Consider the following 23,127-nt stretch of genomic DNA (forward strand, 5'->3'; position numbering starts at 1 on the left):
ACAACTGGTTGAGAAGAGGGTCATAGGGAGAAGTTGCAGCTCTCACCAAGGTCCACATGAGGCAGTAGAGTTTGAGAGCAGTGAGAATCACACAGAGGATCAGGAATGATGACAAGTGATGGGATGTCAGTCCAGATCCTCATCAGGCTCTCCAGCATTCTTGTTTTGGCCGCTGAATCCCTGTTCATTACCTCTATTATTTAAACTAAAGTTTGGGGCTTTTGACCCCCCTTTCAATCCTTATCAGCTACCACTGGGTTTCTCAGTGATATCATTTACCCTGGGTCAGAAACATCTGGTCTTGTGGTCTGCACTCTGATCTTCTTGTCTTTCCCTCTTATCAGGTGAGGACAGCCTGCCAGGGGCTTCACTCTGTTTATCAGGGTGAGGGGAAGTAACTCTCCATACTGGAGAGCTCTGTGGGTGTGCCTGGTGAGATTGCAGGTTTCAAACTGGAGTTTTTAAAATGGAGTTCCTTAGACTCAGGCCTAAGGCATCCTCACAGAGGCAGAACCCTGTCTTGTTCACTTGTCCTCTCCAGAATTATCCACAGTTCTGGATATCAAATGATGGTATTTTTTTTCCCAGTATTGGGGATTGAACCAAAGTGAGCCCTGCCACCGAGCCACACCCCCAGACCTGTTTTGTTTTTTATTTTCAGACAGCATCTGGCCAAATTGCCCAGGCTGGCCTTGAACTTGTGATCCTCATGCCTCAGCTTCTGGACTCACCGGGATTACAGGCATGTGTCCTTGTGACCGGCCCTACTGATGCTTCTTGAAACATTACTATGTTTGATTTGATCACTCTAAATTGTCTACATGTATAGAACTATAGTACTGTACCCCATAAACGAGTACAAATATATGTCAATTAAGATTTTTAAATTTTAAAACTTGACAGGATTAAAGAAAACAGAATTTAAAACTCCTCCCAAACACTCCCTCAGCCGCTCAAATTACGTGTAGCCGAATTCTCTCTACGGGAACCTCCAGACGATAAAAGCCTGTGCCACCTCTGTGATGTTGAAAAAGGCATCCAGCAGGGACGGCCTCGCGATTATAGGTCAAAGCTCCGAGGAGGCGGGACCCTCTCTGTGATTGACAGAAACCCTTTCTTAGCCGGCAGTTTACGCCCGCGCACCCGGAAGTCCCGCCTTCAGAAAAGGAAGGAGCGGCGTGTGAGAGCGCCGGCCGTGACCGCGGCTACAGCGGTGACCCAGTGAGAGGAAGGCGGGGACGCCCGTAGCAGGTCGTGGTCCTCGGGGTTTGGGTTGGAGGTTAGAGGCAGGGCCAGCAGCTGGGGGAGAAATCAGGTGCGGAAGGTCGTGCTGGCCACGGCCGGTGGGGCCTGGGGACCATGCCCTGGAGCAGGTGGGACTGTGGGGATGGTACGGGAGGACTGGCAGCACCCTGACTCCTCTGTCCCTTTTTCCCTTTCTTCCATCCTTCCTTCCTCGAATTTCCTTATCTATGTTCTTCGCTAAGGCCTGGGGGACTGGGGATCAATTCTGATTTCAGTGTGCCTACCCTCCCCCAGGAAGACCCCCGGGCTGCACACCACCTCTGTGAGGTGGTTTGGCCTGCCCCCCACGTCTATGATGTGGTTTCTCAGAGACCACCTCACCTCAATCGCTTAATCCCCACTCGCTTAGAAACGTGCCCCCGGAGGGCAGGTTTCATACTGTTTCCCAAAGGCGGCAATATATTAAAGCCTAGTATGTTCCCATGATGGGACAAAAAGGATTGACTAGATTAAGAGGAACAAGGGAATAGCTGCATTCTAGGCATCAGCATTAATATGTCTCTTTGCTTTGACAGCTGGAAATTTAAAATTGTTTGGAGTCAACACTGATTCCAACCATGGGTTTGTCAGCCTCTACCCCTGCTGTTTCAGTTCAGACCTCAAATGCTTCAGATCATCAGAGAGCATCACCGCCTTCAGGATGCCCAATGCATGAAGGGAAAATGAAAGGTAATTGACCTTTTGTGTAGAAAAGTAAAACAAGATATTTCTGAAAAGGTTCTAAAGGAAGAAGTGGTGTAGTTTGCTAGGGAGGCTTGTAGGCCTGGGAGTGAGGCACCCTGGAGCTGCTTACAAATTTTGTGATTATAGATAGGTTACTTCTCTGTAAGTCTATCATCTGTAACATGAGACTATAATATTATCTCAGAGGGTTATCATGATGATTAATTGAGATACTGTAGGAGAGTATAGTGATTGCTCCATAAATCATTCGCTGACTCCCCAAAGTTTTCCTATGCTTCCATCAGTGCTTCTCAGGAGACATTTGCCCATGCTGGGAGACATTTTATCACAACTGAGAGTACAGAGTACTCCTGGCATTTAGTGGGTGGAGATCAGGAACACTGTTAAACATCCTGTAATGCACAGGATGCCCCCCACAACAAACAATCATCCAGCCCAGATACCAAGAATACAAAGGTTGCGTGGAAAACCTCGGTCCACATCTGTCTTTTTTTGTTTGTTTGTTTGTTTAAGTTGTTGATAAACCTTTATTTTATTTATTTATTTATATGTGGTGCTGAGAATCCAGCCCAGTGCTTTACACATGCCAGGCAAGTGTGCTACCGCTGAGCCCCAGCCCCAGCCCCTCTTTGTCTTAATAAATAAACTTTACTCCCATATATGCTACAGTATCGTATAAAATAAGCCATCTCCAAATGGACTTGTGCTCTATTCTTTCAGGGCAAAGCTGAAAATAAAAAGATTTCTTTGACTTTTAGTCAGTGTATGTTGGCTTTTAATTTTTCATATTAAAGTTTGGTTTGAATCAGTAAGTCATGATGAGCAGAGGCAATGTGGCATGTTTACTGAATGCTAATGCTTGCAGAGGTAGTCGTTTATTTTCTGGGTGAGCCAGCCCACTTTTACAGGTCACTGCCCATTCTGTGCCAAGCACTTTTTTTTATTTCTTCCTGCACTGAGAGTAGTAGTGAATAAGAGGTGAAGATCCTTTGTCTGATGAAAATCCTGTATCTCATATTCATAATCCTGTGTGGTGGGTTTTCTGTTTTATAGCCAAGGAGACTAAGGCTCAGAATAAATAACCAATGCACTCCAAGTCACACAGGGTATAAGTGGCAAAGCTGTTGAAAACTCTGTGACCTTGGACAAGGACAGATCCAGTGCTCTTGTGGTATTGCTTCTTCCATGAATTGAGACAGATCAGATGAAGCAGCTGTGCTTCTGCTCTGAGTGTCCATTCCCAGGGAGATCAGAGTCTTCTTTCTGGTTTCATTTCATTTGTTATTTATCCTAGAGTTGCCAGTCTGATTTATAGTAAAGAATGTATTTGTAGATCAAAAGGGCTACTAATTATATAATGTAAATTAACATGAGTGGGAATCAGTGCCCTGGAAAGGATTGATGCTTTAATGGTAGAGAGGGAAGATATAGCAAGTTTACTTTCACCTCTAAATTAGGCAACTGATGGGTATTAGGAAATGAGGGCCTGGGAGGAGAGGCCCAAGGAAGGAAGTGAAAGGAAATTCATCTTTTCTCTGTGTGTCACCAGCATTTGGTATATTCCATTCTTCCTGCTGCTGCCTGAGTCAAGGATTCTATTACATAACAGCTGTTGTCCCAGGCTGCAGTTCTCCAGGAGCCTGCCTGCTGTGAACTCTTAGACCAACTTCTCAGTCCCCACACCTGACTGAATCAGGATCCAGATACATTGTCTGCCCTTCCTAGTGCTTAGTCATTAGGCTCACACCTTCCCCTTAAGAAGGTCCTAGATGGGTTGTGGGTTGTTTTCTTTAATGTCTCCCTTTTCTTGCTGTCTGCTGACAAGGAATAGCACCTTGGCTACCTAGTAGTTATCTGTGCCTTGTTTTAGTCTTGAAATAAAACACAATCAGAGTGGCATGGAGATTTTTCTTCAGCAGCCTTTGAGAAATCTCTGCTCATTTTCTTCTGCTCCAGTACTTGCGAGAGTACATCAGTAACAGATGATTGGACTGCAGTGGCATCCTGGCTGGGGCTGGGCTTGTCTGGAACTAATGGCTGGAAGTTAAGGAGACTCGGTGAAATGTGGCCCAGCCTCTACTTAGGTTTCTTTTACAGCTCCCAGGTGCTGTTCCAAGCAGGAACTTTCTAACCTATTGCTAGCACTATGGCATGGGCAATACATACTATTACATCTGCTGAGATATTTTCATTTATTTTTGCTGGGAGCATAATTTAATCATAGAATGGGGATTTTTTTTCAGAAGTATAGTAAATTTATAGAACCTTCTCCTCATCTACAGATTTTAGAACATTAGATAGCTTAGTTCGTGGCAGCTTTAAACAAAAGAAACACACTTTTTCCTATGGTTGTCAGAACTTCAACTTCTTAAGGCCCCACTTGAGAGACCCAGATGTTATGCTTTTCTTCTACTGTGTTGACAGTTTTTATACTTGATTATTTCAGGCTGTCCAATGAATGCAGAACCCTCTGGTCCAACCTGTGAGAGCAAAGCATACTCTGTGCCTGCCCACCAAGATCGTGCATATGAGTATGTGGAGTGTCCTGTTACAGGCGCTGCTGCTAAGAATAAGGAGAACCTGGATCCTTCAAATCTGGTAATATATAATGTTTCCTTCTTCCTGGAATATTTTATGCAGAAATGGTTTTACAGACTCCTAAGACAATCTGTAGACTGCTAGGATAGATTCTTCTGACATTTGAAAACTAAAGTTTGGTTTGCATCTACAGTGAAAAGTCTAGAATGGGATACTAAATATAGTTTCAGAGAGCCCCTGGGAAAGAAATCAGTGATTACAAAGACCCAGGGTAGCTTTACTAGGAATAAGCCATACCAAATGAGTATTTTCTCATGTGAAAGAGTTATTAGATGGTAGCAAGAACTTCCTTAAAGAACATAGCTGGAGGTAGTAAGGTGTTTAGGTTGACCAGAACCTTGTAGACATCTTACAAGATTGGGGTGCTTCTTCAGGAACTATTAGGAGCCAGCCACGTGTTAATTGCTAGGATAGTACAGTGTCATCTGACTGCCAGCAAATTTAATGCCATTAAGAAATGAGGATGAGAATATTCATAATTTCCATAAAGCTCTATTATCTGTTTTGTTCTAAGCCCTGGGAGTGAGCAGTGTGCACAAGATAGGCTATGTTGTTGCCCTCATGGACTTTATTTTCTGTTATTATATTATTATGTAACCTACATTATTATTATAGTCTGCTATTATATAATTGTAACAGGGGTTCACTTGATGCTTTGACTATTTCCCTTGTGACTCTGAAACTTACATGTTTTCTTTCTTTTACCAACCTTCTTCTCCCTGATCTTCTTTTCCCTAACTTTCTCCTTCCTTATTTTCTCCTCCCTGATCTTCTTTTCCCTAACCTTCTCCTCCCTGATCTTCTCCTTATACATCTCTCCTCCCTAATCTCATTTTCTCTAAATTACCTTTTTAAAAACCCCCTGTTACCCATGATGGGCAGAATGACAGCCTTTGGAACAGGAGTCCCCTGTGTTTCTCCTTTGTTAGAAAAGCAATAAACCTTCTTTTTCCTTTTTCTCAAAAAGGGATGAGGTACCTGTGGCTTCTTTATGTTTTATGATAGCCATACAACATAAGGAATTGCAGTCTCATTTGGAATCACATTTTAGTGGAGACAGACAGACTTGGGCTTATACTTTAGAGAGCCATAGGATGGCTGTCTAAATTAAAAATGTTTAGAAATTTTAGTGAACCAGGAACATTTGAAGGACCTAGAAATAGTCCTCGAAAAGAGAGATACAATAGCAGTGTCCACATCAGGAACTGAGAAACTATGGTCCATGAGCTGTATCTGGCCCTCCACCTGCTTTTGAAAATAAAGGTTTGTTGGCATACAGCCATACTCATTCATTTATGTATTGTCTGTCACTGCTTTTACACAGTAGAGAAAGCAGCAGCAGAGTTGAGTAGTGTGATGTGGCACACAAAACCAAAAATATTGGCTATCTGGCTCTTGACAGAAATAGTTTATTTGAAGGCCTATGTGGAAGACAGTCTTAGTGGCATGCCTAAGGATCAATGGGTTGCGTCAACTATAACATCTACTATAAGAGGCCATGTAGAAAGCAACTTGGTAGCAATGGAACCAACCTACACACAGAATGGACTCATAGATGAAGCAGTAAGTGGCCTGTCTGCTGGAAACATTTATTTAATAGATATTTAGAGTTCCTCCAGTGTGCTGAGGACTCTCCTAGGTTAGTTACAAAGATGCATAGGACACAGCTTGTGCTCTCAACTTATTCACATTATAGTAAATTCCAGATGAGAAAAAGAGGCAATTACAGTTCAGTATACTCATTTATAGAGAAAAGCCCAGGGTTATTTGGGAGGGATTAGTATCCTAGACTTCAGTTTCAAGAACAGGGAAGGGGTTGTGGTCAAACCTCAGTAAGGACCCTGCCAAACTATAAGGAAATGGCTGTGTTGAAGAAGTTGGATGAGATAAGGGTTTCTTATCCTTGGTGCTGTTGACACTTGGGGCTTAGTGATTCCTTCCTGTGGGAATTACCCTGTGCACTGTAGGATGTGTAGCAATATTCCTGGCTTCTACCCACTAGATGCCAGGAGAACTTTCTCCACTTTGTTGTGACTATCAAAAATATCTCTAGACATTGCAAAGAGTACCCCAGTAGACCACTGGTCCAGATCATCTCTAATAGCCTAGTGGTTCAGAACATGAGCCTTTTAGAATCTTAGATGTCTATACTCTTGTCCCAAGGGATCATTATATGTAGCGAGAATACTAATAACAGCTAGATTTTCTTGTGGTCATTTTTGAGGCATTCAAGCAAAGTACCATACACTTTTTCTTTTATCCTCATAATAGCCTCATGTGGTTAGTGTTTCTTGTCCTTGTTTTAGAACTGAAGATACTGGGAGTAGAGTGAGCAGCTTGCCCCATGCCATTCAGCTAAGAAGTGGCAAAGCCAAACTGAAGCCCATCTGCCTCAGACTTATGTCCTTAAAAATGCTAGTGGTGACAGTACAGGCAATCATTGCAGAGCTTACCATACAAAGCTCTCCTTCTATTGTAATTCAAAGTAGGGGCCATGTTATGGCTGAGAGTTTTATTTTTTCCCATATTTTTTTTTTTTTACTGGTGCACTACTAATTACACATAATGGCAGGATTCATTGTTACATATTTATAGATGCACATGATATAATCATATACTTTGGCCAATATCATTCAATTATTCATGTGTATCTGTTAGAGAAAATCTTTCACACTTCTAATACAAAAAGAAGTTATAACCAGTTTTCAACTTGGGGTGCTTGCCAGGGACAGTTGACTTATGTCTGGAGACAGTTTTCATCATCACAACTGGGCAGGAGTGTCACAACTGGGTAGAAGCTGAGGATAATGCTAAATAACCTACAGTACTCAGTGTAACAGAACCCCTTAACCAAAAATGAGCCCCTAAAGTCGACAGTGCTGAAGGTGCAAGACCCTGACCTAAGTTGGCTGTTAATTAACATAACAGTACTGACTGCTGACCCCTAAATGGGAGAAGGGATTGTGCCACACCTTCGGTCTGGCATTATTGCAGTGCAAATATTCATTTATATTGTGTTCAGCCCAAAGTCTGAAAGCATAAGCAGAATTGTACATGTATGAATGTTTAAAAAGAAAGTTGCATTATATATATAGTCTGTGAGATTTTCTTCAGTAGTTCAAAAGAGTTAAAGAGTTAATAGTCATTTTTGAATAACCTGTCAAAGTTTTTTTTGTTTTTTTTTTTTAAAACCAGGGGCTGAACCTATGGGCACTTAAACACTGAGCCACATTCCTAGCCCCTTTCTTTTTTTAATTTTTGAGACAAGGCTTCTCTAAGTTGCTGACGCTGACTTTGAACTTGTGTTCCTTCTGGCTCAGCCTCTTGAGCTGCTGAGATTATAAAAAGAATTTTAGAAATGCTTGTAGTTTATATTAGTTTTTACTTCTGTGTCCTTGGTGACATCGCTTCTAAATTTGTTCAAAAGAGAAAGAGAGCAAAATTTAACCACAGTATCTATTTACCATTTATGAGAATTTAATCATGGAGGAAATAAGCTTCAGTATTCTGAAGTTTCAGAACAATCCAAATATCTAAGAGGCTTGAAGTTTTGATGTCAGTGGGTTAGTGGGGAATCTGTGCTTTGTGTGTGATCCATTGCTTTCCAGTAGGTACTTAATTATATTCATATATTCTACTTTATGTCATATTTATAGCATTTATTAAACAAATCTACTTACTTTATTTAGATGCCACCACCTAATCAAACACCAGCTCCAGATCAGCCCTTTGCATTGTCTACCGTCAGAGAGGAGTCATCCATTCCACGAGCAGATTCAGAGAAAAAGTGGGTTTATCCTTCCGAACAGATGTTCTGGAATGCAATGTTAAGGAAAGGGTAAGTGAATGAGCATATTGTTTAAAATATAAATTTGCTTGTTAAATTCATCTAAGAATTGAATGTTAGTTTTTTTACCTCAAAAAAACCAGCAAGTTTTTAATGAGTTAATTAGCTTATAATCAACAGAATTTTTAGACTTGTCAGAATATAAGTTCAAGGCCAATTTTGAGGTCAGGTTCTCCAGAGAAACAGAATCAATAGGATTGGGAGAACAGGGCAAGATTTATTTTCAGGAATTGACTAACATGATTATGGAAGCTGACAAATCCCAAGATCTACAGCTGACAAACTAGCTACCCAATAGAGCCAATGGTATAGTGCTAGTCTGTGTCTGAAGGCTTGAAACCCAGGAAGAGCTGACATTTTAGTGTTGAGTCCGAAAAACAGGAGAAGACTATATGTTTCAGTTCAAGCTTCTGCTTATGGGAAGATCAGCCCTTTTCTTACATTTAGGCCTGAAACTGATTGGATTTGGCCCACCCATGTGGAGCACGACAGTCTCCTTTACTCATTCTGCTGATTGAAATGTTGATCTCATTCAGATCCCCCGCACTGACATGCTCAGAATAATGTTTGGCCACATGGCTCCATGACCCCATCAAATCGCACATAAAATTGACCATCATAGCCAGTAATAGCTTTTTTTATTTTAAAGGAAAGAAATGCTAATGTAGAGAATACTTTTAAAAAGTTGGAGCTTCATTAATCAATGTTACTAACTGAAGAAACCATCTTTAAAAGAACCATCTTTAAAAATAGATGTTTCCATAAGTCTGGCTTTTGGAAACTCAGTGAAATGAGAGTAACTTCATTATTAATCTTCAATTTTAATGTTTGTGTGGTAGCTTTTGATTTATGGCACTATTCCATGATCATAAGTAAATCTTTAAAATGAGTCTTAGATTCATTGAATTCATAGAAAATGAGCATTCTTAGTTTTTTTGTAATTTTGTAAATCACTTTATGAATATTTGGATTAACTTTTTGGCATTATCAGTAATGTTTGTCACATTTTACCAAATGTGCTTTCATAGGTGGAAGTGGAAGGATGAGGATATTAGTCAAAAAGATATGTATAATATCATTAAAATTCATAATCAGAACAATGAACAGGCCTGGAAGGAGATTTTGAAGTGGGAAGCTCTTCATGCTGCGTAAGTATGATTGAGATCTTAAAAAGTATTTCCAGTGTCGATTATATTTTGTATCAACTTCTACAGTTTTAGCATTAAAATAATTTGATACTTAAATAAAATACTTATAAAACTGTCCTGTGACATTTTGTGGGACAGATTACCCCTCCATATTCATGTGAAAAACAGCAACCATTTTATTAGGCTTGTGGACTTGGTGGGTCCAGAATGCAGAAAAGTAGCTCCTCTCTACTCCCTGATGTCTGGGGCCTCAACTCCCAAGTCAGGGATGGTTGACCCAGATCCATGGACTGGAGACCTCTGAAGGTGTCACCATTTACTTGTCCAGCAGGTGGTGCTGGCCGTCTTTCAGACCAACCTGCTTATGGCTTCTAAATGTGACTGTTTTGGCTTCCTCACATCATGGTTGCCAGGATCCAGGAGCTAGGGTTCCAAAAAGCACCACGCAAAGCCGTGTCTTCTTTTCTGACCTAGCCTCAGAAGTCCCATAGTGATACAAGCCTGCCCAAGTTCAAGGGGAGGGAACAGAGACCCCCACCTCTCAGTGAGAGGAGTTCCACAGTCCACTGAAAGCAGAACACATAGGAAGAGAGGTACTAAAATGCTCTGTGCCCTAAGCCAAATGGGAAGATGCTTTTGTTCCCTCGGCACCATCTATTGAATCCCCATTAGGAATAACCCTAAGAGATGTCTTATTATGGGGCCCCTTTTCTCAGGGATATTTGGTAAACGTATATGCTATGGTGATAGGATCTGTGTCTTTAGAGACCAGTGGTTCTCAACACCTTCTGGAAAGTTTGTTACAAAACACTGCATGCTGGGCCTCACCTCAGCCCAAGAACCAGATCATTTCATAATCTGTGGTTTGCATTTCACATTCCTCACAAAATGTGATTAATTTGTTTCTTAGCTAAAATTTACTTATTGATTTATTTTATGGGTTTTTTATTCAGTTTGGTTTTTTTATCCAGAGAAAATATATTTTTAAAATTAATTTATTTATTTGTTCTACATGACAGAAGAATGCATTTCAGTTAATAGTACACAAATGGAACAGAATTTTTCATTTCTCTGGTTGTACACAAAGTAGAGTCACACCATTCATGTCTTCATACATGTACCTAGGGTAATGGTGTCCATCTCATTCCACTGTCTTTCCTACCCTCATGCCCCCTCCCCTCCCCTTTGCCCTATCCAAAGTTTGTTTTTTTAATATTTTCCCTCTGCAGTTCATTAGTGATACTTCCTAGGTGTCACTGGCCAAGCGCAAGGCCTGTGATGAGTGCATGTGAGGGAGAAACAGTGCAGCAACCACGTTGCCTGTCAGTAATCCATAGCCTGAAGGAGTCACACTCCCAGCTTGCTAATGAGGGAAGCCACAAGTGTCTGCAGTGACCTTGGTTGAAAGTGTGCTGTAATTAAAACTGCCTGCTCTTTACTTATAGTGTGATTACATGGGGCAGAGGCAAGAGAGCAGAGGGAATTTTAGTTCATCAGCTTCAGCTCCCTCTCCAGTTATTTTAGAGAGTTTTGGCAAAATTAGGTAGGCCTTTAAAAACCCATGTCAAGGTCTCCAGGAGAGTTTTCCTGGATCAAGTTTGTGACCCTCTTAGGCAGAGAAACTAAGGAGTAGGTCCTGAAAGGAAAACTCAGTAACTTATGGTCCTCAAATAAGGCTCCTTATGCTTTGAATGCTTTTTTCCTTTGCACTTAGAGAAACACATCAAGATGGAAGCCTGTCTCATCAGGGAAAGCAGCTAACAAGTTAGGGGGCCTCATGTCTTGACTGCCTTTCCCGATTCACTGGTGAAGCAGCTCTGTATCTGTTGTACAGGTGGACCATGCCCTCCGTGAGGGCAGGTCTGTGAGTACTGCTGCACCCCAGTGCCAGCAGAAGGCTGAATCCTCAACCAGGGTTTGTGGGCAGAGTAAAGCAGATTCTATAAATGGTGTAGTTTTTGCATATAACCTATGTACATTCACATGGATTCTTTAAATCATCTCTAGATGACTTACAATAGCTAATGCAGTGTGAATGATATGTAAATAGTTGTTAAACTGTATTGCTGAGGGAATCATCATAAGAAAAATGTCTACACATTCAATATAGATGCAGTTATTTTTTCAAATATTTTTAATCTGCACTTGGTTGAATCTGCAGGTGTGGAGCCCATGGATACAGAGAGCCAACTATATATAGAATTTTCTTATGTTTGTCTGAAAAAAGCCCAGCTACTCTATGCAAAAGAGAAGCAAGATACACAATACTTTTTTTCCTGAGGATATGCCTAACTCCCTGCCCCAAATGGAAGGGCCCTGGCAGTGCCCTTTCCATCTGTTTCTTAGCTAAAATTCACGTATTGATTTATTTTATGGGTTTCTTATTCAATTTTTTTGTATTCAGGGAAAATATATATTTTTAATTAATTTATTTATTTGTTCCAATTTGTTATACATGACAGCAGAATGCATTTCAGTTAATAGTACACAAATGGAACAGAATTTTTTTTTTAAAGAAAGAGTGAGAGAGAGAGAGAGAGATTGGGAGAGAGAGAGAATTTTAATATTTATTTTTTAGTATTTGGCGGACACAACATCTTTGCCTGTATGTGGTGCTGAGGATCGAACCCAGGCTGCACGCATGCCAGGCAAGCGTGCTACCGCTTGAGCCACATCCCCAGCCCTGGAACAGAATTTTTCATTTCTCTGGTTGTATACAAAGTAGAGTCACACCATTCATATCTTCTTACATGTACCTAGGGTAATGATGTCCATCTCATTCCACTGTCTTTCCTATCCCCATTCCCCCTCAGTACAAACAAATGCCCCAGTCTGGAGGGAGGAGGGGAAAGTAAAAGGCCAAATCCAGAAGGAAAGAGGAATATTTTCAATAAATAGGGACATTTTATTTGAATTGCTTTAGATGCTGCTATATCAATGCAATATTATGTGAAATGCATACAGGAATATGTGTATTATTGAAAAACTGGAACATATCCTTGTCAAAGGAAAGAAAGTATTTTGATAGGTTTTTCTCCTTTGGCATTTTCCAGGGAGTGCCCTTGTGGTCCATCCTTGATCCGATTTGGAGGGAAAGCAAAACAATATTCACCAAGAGCAAGAATTCGTTCCTGGATGGGGTGAGTGTCAGTGCCAAAATGTTATTTTGCATACCTCAGATCAGGGTCAACTTTTTCTTGGCACCAAAGAGTCTAAGAACTGTAGTGCCATCTTCTAAAACTCATTCAGTATTCAGCTATAGATTTCCTTCTCTCCTTGAGGTTTGCTCCTTGATGAGCAGATGTGTTAAGATGTAGTGGCTAGCTTACTATTTAATTATCTGAGGATCCAATTGAGTTCTCTTCTGTATTCTTGGATCCATCTTTTACTCCTCCTATAATCTTTGGGTACATCTGCTTAGTGTTCCTAACTTTTCTCCTAGTAAATAGTTAAATGGCCCAGGTTTCTTTCCTGTGGATCTTTTTCCTTTGTAAAGGAATGAGCAGTCATGTGACCTGGACTCATCAGTCATTCAGTGCCATGTTCCCTTAGTCTCTGAGCCTCACCTTCCCAGTCAGGTGTTTGCTGTTGAGAGCAGGAAAGTGCTGCTTCTCAGCTACTCTCACCGCTAAACCAGCACCAAATGCCCAGCCAGTGATTTATACCCACTAGCATGCTTTCATTCCAGGTATGAGCTGCCTTTTGACAGGCACGATTGGATCATCAACCGCTGTGGCACAGAAGTTAGATATGTGATAGATTATTACGATGGTGGTGAAGTCAACAAGGACTACCAGTTCACCATCTTGGACGTCCGCCCTGCCTTGGATTCACTTTCAGCAGTATGGGACAGAATGAAAGTTGCTTGGTGGCGCTGGACATCATAACCACTGTTTTGTTTGTGATGCAAAGTATAAACTATTTTTTTTTCTGAGAGATACATTAAACTATTTTCCCCAAACTGAACTGCACTCATGATGTATCAGGAACTTCAAGTGGGTCATACACTTCATCCTCCACTTAGCAAAGGGCCCTTGCTCCATTCAGTTTTGAGCTGCATTTTGCCTTGCGGTTTATAGCAAATAGTTCTAAGTTTTCTTCTCATTTGGTTTAAGTGGGAAGCAGTCCCTCAGTTTGTCCGTTAGCTGCAATATTGCCTATGTATTTCATCTAGGAAAGTCTGAAAAACCTCTGAAAAAGTTTTTTAGAAAGTGAGGAAAGCTGCTTTTTTCTTACCATTTTTCTCAGGAATATTTGAGAGGTAAAACCTGAAAGCCAGTGTACTGCTAATGAGCTTTTACCTGGTCAAATCTTTTTAACTAAAATCATTTATTATAAATAAGCAATATCTTTTTAAAAAGAGACTATTATTTCTGAAGTCCCTACAATTTAGTAGAGACCCTGAACAAAATGCAAAGCCATACCCTTGCACTCCAGCAAGACTAAGGCGTGTCTTGGCTCTCAATTCTTATTTATATGCATTTTTCAGACTGGGCCTTGTTAAAGAAGTTTCAACTCACCATGAGGTGCTGATGCATATGCTTTGAAACATATATTTTAATTTTAAAAATATTTTCTTGTTGTTCTGATATGTAACTCTGCTTCCCCAAACAGGTCTCTTTGTTGTCCATGGAATTTAAAGTTATCCCAACTTTGAGTCCCATTCCTTCCTCCATTGGAAGCCTTCTTTCTGGTTGGCTTAATCCAGATTTAAAAGTCTGGCTCAAGTCACAGTGCCGATGATTATATTTAGCTGAGTATTAACATTCACAAGAAGAGTGTTTTTCTCAGATGTAGTTATGTTTGCATTAATTCACTGTCTCAATTTTTATGTTTTAAAGAAGCTTTAAGCTTGGTGTTGAAATTCCTTGTATCAGTAACCCCAAAACTGATTGTTCTAATTATAACAGCATGTTACAAATGACTGTTTTTTAAAGTGTTGATAATATTAAATCCTTTAATTTATCCTGAATACTGTAGTGTTAAATTAGTGGATGAAATTGGCAGTCTGTGAGTTATTAATTTGGTATGGATTTCTTGGGTGTGTCAGTTTTGTGTGGAGTTTCAAAAATCCAAAAAGCTTAAGTTCTACATGTCAAGAGTATTTTGTACATTTTTAAATAAAGCTGATAGTTAACAGGTTTTGAAAATCTTTCAGAGTAACCTTATAGTTAATTTTTCTTCAGACATGCAGTCTCTACAAGAGTAATGCCATAGTCTCCCTACTTGGGTCAGATATTTTCTCATCTGTTAATCACATATTTTTTAAACTGTAGAGGGAAATACTTATTGTTGGCTTTTTTCCTGGTCTTGAGTGCTCTTGATTGAGTATAGGATTAGGTATTACGTGAAACAAAGCATTGTAACTGGAAACTGAAAATTAAGCCATATGCAAAAGGTTTCAGCCCTGTTACTGGGCTGTAGTCTTTTTTGAAACAGACAATCTTGAAAGTAAACTGTCAAGCAAATTTGATGACAATGTCAACAGTTTTTTTTAAAATATTTATTTTTTAGTTGTAGTTGGACACAATACCTTTATTTTAATGTGGTGCTGAGGATCAAACCCAGGGTCTCACATGTGCTAGGCAAGTGCTCTACTGCTGAGCCACAATTCCGACCCAAGATCAACAGTTTAATATACCCTTTTACCACTTCAAGAAAAGACTGTATAGCCTACTGGGTACTCAGAGCTGCTGTGTGTCTAGATTATACTTGATTGTGTCTGGGAACAGGACTTATCTGCTCTGAAAGGAGTTTTCACATATAACTTGAAATTCATTTTGGATCATCTCTGGGGTTTTAAACTAAGTCTCATGAAAAAATACTATTTAGAATTAGAATACATTCCTATACATCAGGGAAAGTATTAGTAGATGGGAGTTCAAACCGGGATTGCATTTTAACATCCAATCCTATGAATTCAGTCGTTAACATTCATGAATGTGTATGTCCACACTTTGTATCTTATTGAGAATACAGTATTACAGAAGGTACACCCCCTACCTTCAGGAAATCAGTCTTTTGGAGGGCAGTCTGTAAATGAAATGATGGAATTAGTAGAATTCCAGTTGAAAGAACACATTGTAATAATGAGAGGGAGGCAAATTCACATAAGAATTTTTGTGTATAAAGCTATTAATTCCTTACTGAGTCACCAATATGGTTATTGCTCCCTAGTGAAAGCAACACAATCTATTTCCTGTCTCACCTTTGCAATGACTATGGGAATTGTTCATAGACTTGAGGCTGCTTGTGTGTTGATTAAGAATGTGTGTCTTGGCTGGGCACGGTGGCACACACCTCCCAGCAGCTTGGGAGGCTGAGGCAGGAGGATGGAGAGTTCAAAGCCAGCCTCAGCAATGGTGAGGTGCTAAGCAACTCAGTAAAACCCTGTCTCTACATAAAATACAAAATAGGGCTGGGGATGTGGCTTAGTGGTTGAGTGCCTGAGTTCAATCCCCAGTCCCCCCCACACCCTCAATGTGGGTGTGGAAAACAGTTTGGAGGGGGCTGGGGATGTGGCTCAAGTGGTAGCTGGCATGCATGCGGCCCGGGTTCGATCCTCAGCACCACATACAAACAAAGATGTTGTATCTGCCGAAACTGAAAAATAAATATTAAAAAATTCTCTCTCTCTCTTTAAAAATAGTTTGGAGTCTTTGCTCTGCCCTTTACTTGCTGTATGATCTTAATGTCTCTGGGCCTCAGCTTTTGTTGCTGTCAAGTGAGAATAATCAAACAGCTCTACTAGAGTTGTCTTGCATGTTCTGTGAGATGAGGCCATCACCATGTGACCAACAAAAAGTAAAGTGAGATTGTGCATCAGGGATAGAAAACAGTGCTGACACATACTCCACAGTCTAGCATCCTCTATTCCTCTGAGAAGATTCTATTTAGGAGGCTAAAAACAGGCTCTATTCCTAATTTTTGTCAGTTTTAAGTATTAGCAGGTATATGAATGCCTGCTGTAAGCAAGCTCATGTTATTTAAAACCACCAAAAGGGATCTTTAAAAATAAACAAGACAGTGACATTTGGTTTACTTACTATGACAGTTCCACTTGACAAAATAAAGGGTATATTTAAGCTCTTGTGTTTCCTTATCTAAAATGTAGCACTGTGAATGTAGAAACCAAGTCTATAAATAGTAAGGGAATGGTTAGAAAGTGTTTAAAGGAGAATTACTAAAAATATTGCCATGAAGCTGGAAAGGGCTTGGAAAATACTGTACAAATCCAGAATAATAATTCTCTTCTCTCCTTTGCAGTGGTTTCTTAAATTTCCTTTAAGAAAATGGAACTGGAATTATAGATAATGCATGATGAATAAGATTCATGTAAGAATAAAGTGGCACTACTGACCCACAGCACCCCAAAAGTAAATGGCTCATTGTTGAAAGATTAGTGAATAATGTGCTGTGTTTATGTGCTTTCAGCTAAAATCTAATGTATAGTCATTTTGATTCAGCTGGATTTTTTAAAAATACAGTTTGACATTGTTCAGACAAAGATTGCATTAGAGCGTTATTTGGGATCTTGCTCTCTCTCTCTCTCCCTTTTCTGGTTTCCCCAGCAAGCTGCTTCTCAAACTTCTATGTAGATCAGAATGCCCTGGAAGGCTTATTAAAACAGATGGCTAGGCCCCAGCCCAGAGTTCCTGATCCAATAGGCCCAAGGTGGCAGGGAATTTGCCTTCCTAATGAGCTCCCAGGAGATGCTGCTGCTACTGGTCCAGGGACCACAATTTGAACCTCTCTTTCCTCTGCTGAGTCCTTTCAGCTTTTACTCCACCCCCACCATCTTTCCAGTTACCACACATTCACATAGCCTTGGGTCAAAGTTCCAAGCAGGAGATGTGAATGCAAATATTCAATAGAAATACCATTTTTCTAATTTTGCTTATTCCCCATTTCTTCCCTAGAGTCTCCCTTCTCCCCTCAGTTCTGAAGGCTGCATACATTTTACTATGTTTTATTTTAATAACAACTTTTCTTTGGAAAGTTTATTGTCTCCCATGACTCTTGTAGGTTATAACAGTGGGGCAGAATGACAAAGGGGTGACATGATGGCTCCCCCAGAGTGGCTCATAGGAAACCCCTATTGTACTATGTGCTGCTTCTATGTGAATTGTGGTCTTGAGAGAAAAAAAAAAAAAAAAAAAACTTTGTTGGTGGCTGCTCCCTGATCAGCCCAGGTGTTCTGGGTTTTCCCGAGACTTGACCTTTGCTCACCATATTAGTATGCCAGGGCAGCTGTAGCCAAGTGCTACAGATGTAGCTTAAGCAACAGAAATTTTTCTCTCAAAGTTCTAGAGGCCAAAAGTACAAGATCAAGATGTTATCAGGGCTGTGATTCCTTTGAAGTCTCTTGGGGAGGATCTGTTCCAAGTCTCTCTCCCAGTTTCTAATAAGTTCTTTGGCTCTTGGCAACATAATACCAGTATTCATATGGTATTCACCTGTGAGCATGTCTGTCTCTGGCACCCCAATTTTCCCTTTTATTAGGACACCAGTTATGTTAGATTAGGGTCCCCCTTCAATGCCCTCATCTTAACCCCTATTTCCAAATAAGGTCACATTTACAGGTATTGGGGGTTAGAACTTCAACAGTTTTTTAGTCAGAGAGTGTTGAGGGGGGGGAAATGAACACAATTCATACTCACGTTAGCAGAATGGCTTTGAAAAAATTCATCCAGGTCCAGCTCATCCTCTGGCGTCTGAGCCCCATCACTGCTGAATTGGTCATCTCCTTTGAGTAGATCAAGGAACAGTTTTGCCCCCACCCCTAGAGGACATTTGTTTCACTCATTAACCCAAAATTGATCCCGAGTGAGAGCTTGCAGCCTGATGCACATAGAGGCCAACAACTGTTGTACCAGATATTTGCAAAAAGAAAAGTTTTTGTTGAAGACCAACTGACAAGGAGGCCAGAGGCAACCTCAAATCTGTCTCCTCGATCAGTTCTTAGCAAGGGAATGAAAGCACTCTGTAAAAGGAAAAGAGATTGATTGGCTGGAACTGGGTCCTGACAGAATAGTCTACACCTGCTTTACCAGCTCAGGTGGAACTTGTGGATCATCCTGCCACTTTTGACAGCACCCCTTGCTTTCTAATATAGGTCAGCATCCCCCTACCATTTTCTTGTGCCTCCAGTTCTGCTCAGGAGAAACGTGTGTTCCTCAAAATTCTCAAGGTCATTTTAGGTCAGGTCCTAGAGTTTGCACCTAACTTTGGTCCTGGAAACCAGCTTGTACAGTTTTAGAAGCAGGGAAGTTGTTTTATGGCTCAGTTTAAATATTACATTTGGTCTTGGAACTAGGCAGTAATCTTAATCTGTTCAGGCTGATATAACAAAACACCATAAACTGGGGACCTTAAACAGACAATTATTTCCCATAGTTCTGGAGGCTGGAAGTATAAGATCAAGGTGTGGTAGACTTTGTGACAAGGACCCTCTGCCTCAGATGGCACTTCTCCCCATGTCCTCACATGGTAGAAGGAGCCAAGGAGCTTTCTGGGGTCTCTGACACTAACCCTACTCCTCTATCCTAATCTAATCTAATGACCTCCTAATCTAATGACCTCCCCAAAGTCCCCACTTCCAGATACCATCACCTTGAGGTTATAAATTCTGAGGGGACACAAACTTTCAGACCATCAGAGCAGGGAGCCACACATTTAAATTTAACACTGGAGAAATTGTAACACGAAATGTGAATAAAAATTGGATGGCAGAGATAGAAACACAGAAGAGTATGGGAGGAGAAGAATGGAGTGGGTTTTGCTTATCAGAAACATTGTCCACCCTTTGTTCTCCATTGGGATGGAGCAAGGTGTTTTTTACTTTATTTTGGAATTATATTCAGATGGGAAGGAGCTCTGTGGAGGGGTCAGGCATCTGTTCTCCCACTCTCACCTTGCCACTGGCTTGTGAAACCACCTCAGGGCATGACTCTTTCACCTCCTTGCCCCCTGGGTTGCTGGCCTAGACTACAAAGGAATTCCTGTTCTGAAATTGCTTACTTCTTATCCGCAAGGAATGTGACCAGGGCTGGCTGCATTGTTTGCAGGGTCCAGTCAAAAAGGCCATGGGGAAGAAGGGGTTGGGCGTGTTGAAAAACTTAAAATTTCAACAAGGCATTACCAGAACATTCAAATAAGCAACTGCAAAGGTCACTTGCCAGAAAGCCAGCCCTAACGTGTTTTCTTCACTTCCCAAAGTCGCTCTTTCTCCTGTAGAGATGTTTCTTGCAGAATGCAGGAAGCATTTGGTGCTGTTGTGGGTATTTCTCTGACTTTTCACCTTAGGACAGATGGATGGATGGGTGATTGGTCTCAACTATTAATTCATTTGTTCAACAATGTATGGATTCCTATCAGGTAATGGTTGCTGGGACTTGCTGGATTCATGGGACTTGGAAGCATCTGCTGCCATTCTCACAGTAGGATTCCAAGAGTGACAGTTTTTTTCTTAGCTGAGACATAGTTAAAGGCAGATCTAGAGGGTCATATCTGTTTTTCTAGCCTTGGGGTCCAGCATTGGGCATAGTGGGTAGTAGGCCCCTGGTAAATATTGATTGACTATTAGATCAACCAATCAGTTGATCAAATGAAGTCATCATATGGCTGTTGTAGCTGTTTGAAGCAAAAGAAAATCTGAAGATAATGCTAGACTGTAATTTATGCAAGACAATAATAAATATGTAAATGGGATATAATTTTTAATTATAATTCAACCCATTCTCCCCCATGGAACAAAATCTTTATAAATCAAACCCTCTATGGACCTTTATTTATTTCAGCTTCCATTGTTCTTGCTTCAGTGGGAAATACTCAGAGCTCCTGAAGATCATCCCAGAGGCAGGAGCCCTCTCCTGGGGACCATCCAGCTGAGCTCAATTCTTTAAGAGAGAAGCCAGGCCAAGGGCTTCCATAAATAACCACAGAGCTTTGTTCCCTGACTTCTAATCCAAACAGCAGGGGGCACAGTCAAATGGCTTGTGCCCAAATCCTAGCTCTGCTTCTTTCCAGCTATGTGGCCCTGGGCAACTCCTTTGATGTCTCTGGAATAACCTGTGCCCTCTGGAAAATGAGGGGTTAAATGGGTTAATGTGCAAAAACTAGGCTAGAGCGGAAGTCATTCCTAATGTTAGTTAATAGTGTCTGCATTTCATGGCAGAGGTTTTCAATTTTTGTTTCTTAAATGATCTTGTGGGATACCGATTATGCTGCCGGTTGTTGAATATTGGTTATGTGGCTGGCTCTGCTGTAGGTATTTTCTCTTGTAATCCTCAAAACAATCCTGAGAGTTTGGTATTAAAATATCCTGGCTATGGTGAGAAAATGGAGCTAAAATAACTAGCAGCAGAGCAGGAATCAAGTCCTGTTCTGACACTGAAGTCCATGCCTTGAAACTTCGCTTTTTTTTTTTAATCACTAAGTATTTGTCAAGCACTATCCAGGGAGCACAGAATCATACGTTTGTCACCATTTTTACTGTTAAAGTTTTGGCCTTCAGAATGAAATGATAACAGATCATAAGCCACCTACCTTTTCCATTCCATGCAGCATGGAGCTGGGGCGATGTGTTTTTGTAAGGAAGTACTTACTGTTTGATAGTTATCTCTGTTCTTCTCTTCAGCTACCTCCTTTACTCAAAACCCTTTTATTTAGAAAATATGTGGCTACTTCTGCATTTGCTGGGAGGTGGATGGTCTTGTACTTTTTCTCTACTGTATGGTAAGTTGTTTGATCATATTTATAAGCCTATATTCTGCAAACATTTATTAAGTGCCAAGTAGGTATCAGGTCCCTGCCCAGCCCAGAGGGTACTAATTAAATAATGGACACAGTCCCCAGTTTCAGGAACAGAGTGAGAAAAACCTCTAGAAAAAAACATAAGGTGGCAATGATAATGCACAAAAATCCTTGTTAACATGGCCAAATCATGTCTAAAAGATCAGAATATGCGGTAATTCATTGTGTTTGTGGAAAGGGAAGATCAAGCTAGTTCTACAAGAAATACAGCATTGAATAAGAAAAGCAGGAAGAACATTTGGGGCCCTTGGAATGGAAATACAAAACTGTTTCTTGTACAAGGAAATGGGGAGTTTCTGTCCATGGCCAGAGTATAGGGGTGTCATAATAGGGAGAAATGAAAGGTGAACGTGGATAAGACCAGAGTGTGGAGTGTTTTCATTACAGCATATGGACGTTGTCCTGCAGACCAGAGGAGGAGGAGGGCCTCCACTGATTTTTAACCAACAGATACCTCTGACAAGATGTGCATTTCAGAACTATAAATGATAGTTTGGAGGAGTGCGGGAAGGTTAGAAATGCCAGGCTGCTAGAATAACCAAAGAGGGAGGGGATAATGGGGATGGACAAAGAGGAGACATGTGTCAGAGGGACAAGAAGACTAGGATCCCAGGTGAGGCTTGGATGATAAAAAGGAAAAAGCACCCTAGGCAAAGAGAGGAATGATGGCTGGTGAGAACATGGCTAAATGTCTCAGTGGAGGCACACATTTGGTCTATCATAAGACTATTATATTATATATTATATTATAAGACTATTGAGGTACCATGGGATAGTCAGTGAAAATGCAAAGCAGGTCATTGAAGACCAGGTGAGATATCAATGCTAGAGATTAGGGTTGCCAGATTTAGCAAATCAATACTCAGTTCAACTTGAATGTCAGGTAAATAAAGAATCTATTTTTAATATAAACATATCCCATGGAATATTTCAGATAATGAGTCATTTTTGAGTATAAATATGTCCCATATTTTGCATGGGAACTGTTGTTTATCTGGCATTCAAATTGAACTGGGTGCCCTTTATCTTATATTTGGTGACCCCACTTGAGAGGTACCAAGTTCAAGTGCCCTGTACCCACAGCCACAAGTTCCTACCCTGCCAATTAATAACAGAACCTGTGCCTGGGATATGGGGCTTTTAAGACTAAACCTGGGATGTTCTCAGAGGAATTGGGATGAGTTGGTCTCCCTGGGCTGAAAAGATGTAGTCTGAATGGAATTTAGAGACTCTTAGACCTTCTGTACCTTGGTGGATTGAGAGCCACACTGGGTCAGAGGTCCGTACCCTAGAGACCACTGTAATTCAATATCTCTAGGCTACCACTGTCACCTTGACTGTGCCCAAGAATTCCAACCTTTATTGAAACTGTCCTCTGGTTTGTATTTTTTCCTCTTGAAGAACATTTGCTGCTGATTTAGTCTTGTTTAAAATTCCATTCAGTTAAGATGTTCTGTTTTAATCTCTGTGTGACTCTTCTTCAGTCATTTCCTTTCTCCTCAGTTCAGTAGAATCTACCTCCTGGAGTTTGCTTATCAGCCCAATGTACACCACAGGCCTGGACTTTGTTCTGACATCTCTTTATATTTAATCCCAATGCTGTTTCTCTGCCAAGCAGATGTGTATTAAAATGTGCATAAGAAAAGAAGCAAGCTGGGCTTAGTTAGAAATTTCCTCAATTTGCACGCACTCCATTGGTATAAGAGCATTTTTTTTCTAGAAAACCCCACA

The 23,127-nt window shown here is 40.7% G+C and overlaps 1 protein-coding gene across 3 annotated transcripts; it reads left to right on the forward strand.

The window, feature by feature from the left end:
• Nucleotides 1-1,154: 1,154 nt before the first annotated feature.
• Hccs (holocytochrome c synthase) lies at nucleotides 1,155-17,089 on the forward strand. Of its 3 annotated transcripts, none has more exons than XM_077107184.1 (7): nucleotides 1,155-1,251; nucleotides 1,821-1,974; nucleotides 4,436-4,587; nucleotides 8,277-8,425; nucleotides 9,463-9,582; nucleotides 12,636-12,722; nucleotides 13,271-17,089. In XM_077107184.1, the coding sequence occupies exons 2-7, from the start codon at nucleotides 1,863-1,865 to the stop codon at nucleotides 13,467-13,469; spliced, it is 819 nt and encodes a 272-aa protein (XP_076963299.1). In that variant the 5' UTR covers nucleotides 1,155-1,251; nucleotides 1,821-1,862; the 3' UTR covers nucleotides 13,470-17,089. The 3 variants fall into 3 exon arrangements, with proteins under 3 accessions (XP_076963299.1, XP_076963300.1, XP_076963301.1); XM_077107185.1 differs by having other exon boundaries at nucleotides 1,232-1,315; XM_077107186.1 differs by lacking the exon at nucleotides 1,155-1,251 and adding an exon at nucleotides 1,295-1,373.
• The last annotated feature ends 6,038 nt before the right edge of the window (nucleotides 17,090-23,127 follow it).

Source organism: Callospermophilus lateralis, chromosome X (assembly GCF_048772815.1).
Source record: "Callospermophilus lateralis isolate mCalLat2 chromosome X, mCalLat2.hap1, whole genome shotgun sequence".
NCBI classification, from domain to species: Eukaryota; Metazoa; Chordata; class Mammalia; order Rodentia; family Sciuridae; genus Callospermophilus; species Callospermophilus lateralis.

Coding starts and splice junctions, on each gene's coding strand:
- Hccs (XM_077107184.1), top strand. CDS start 1,863: ATGGGTTTGTCAGCCTCTACCCCTGCTGTTTCAGTTCAGACCTCAAAT. Junction 4,588..8,276: donor ACCTGGATCCTTCAAATCTG/GTAATATATAAT, acceptor TACTTTATTTAG/ATGCCACCACCTAATCAAAC. Junction 12,723..13,270: donor AGAATTCGTTCCTGGATGGG/GTGAGTGTCAGT, acceptor CTTTCATTCCAG/GTATGAGCTGCCTTTTGACA.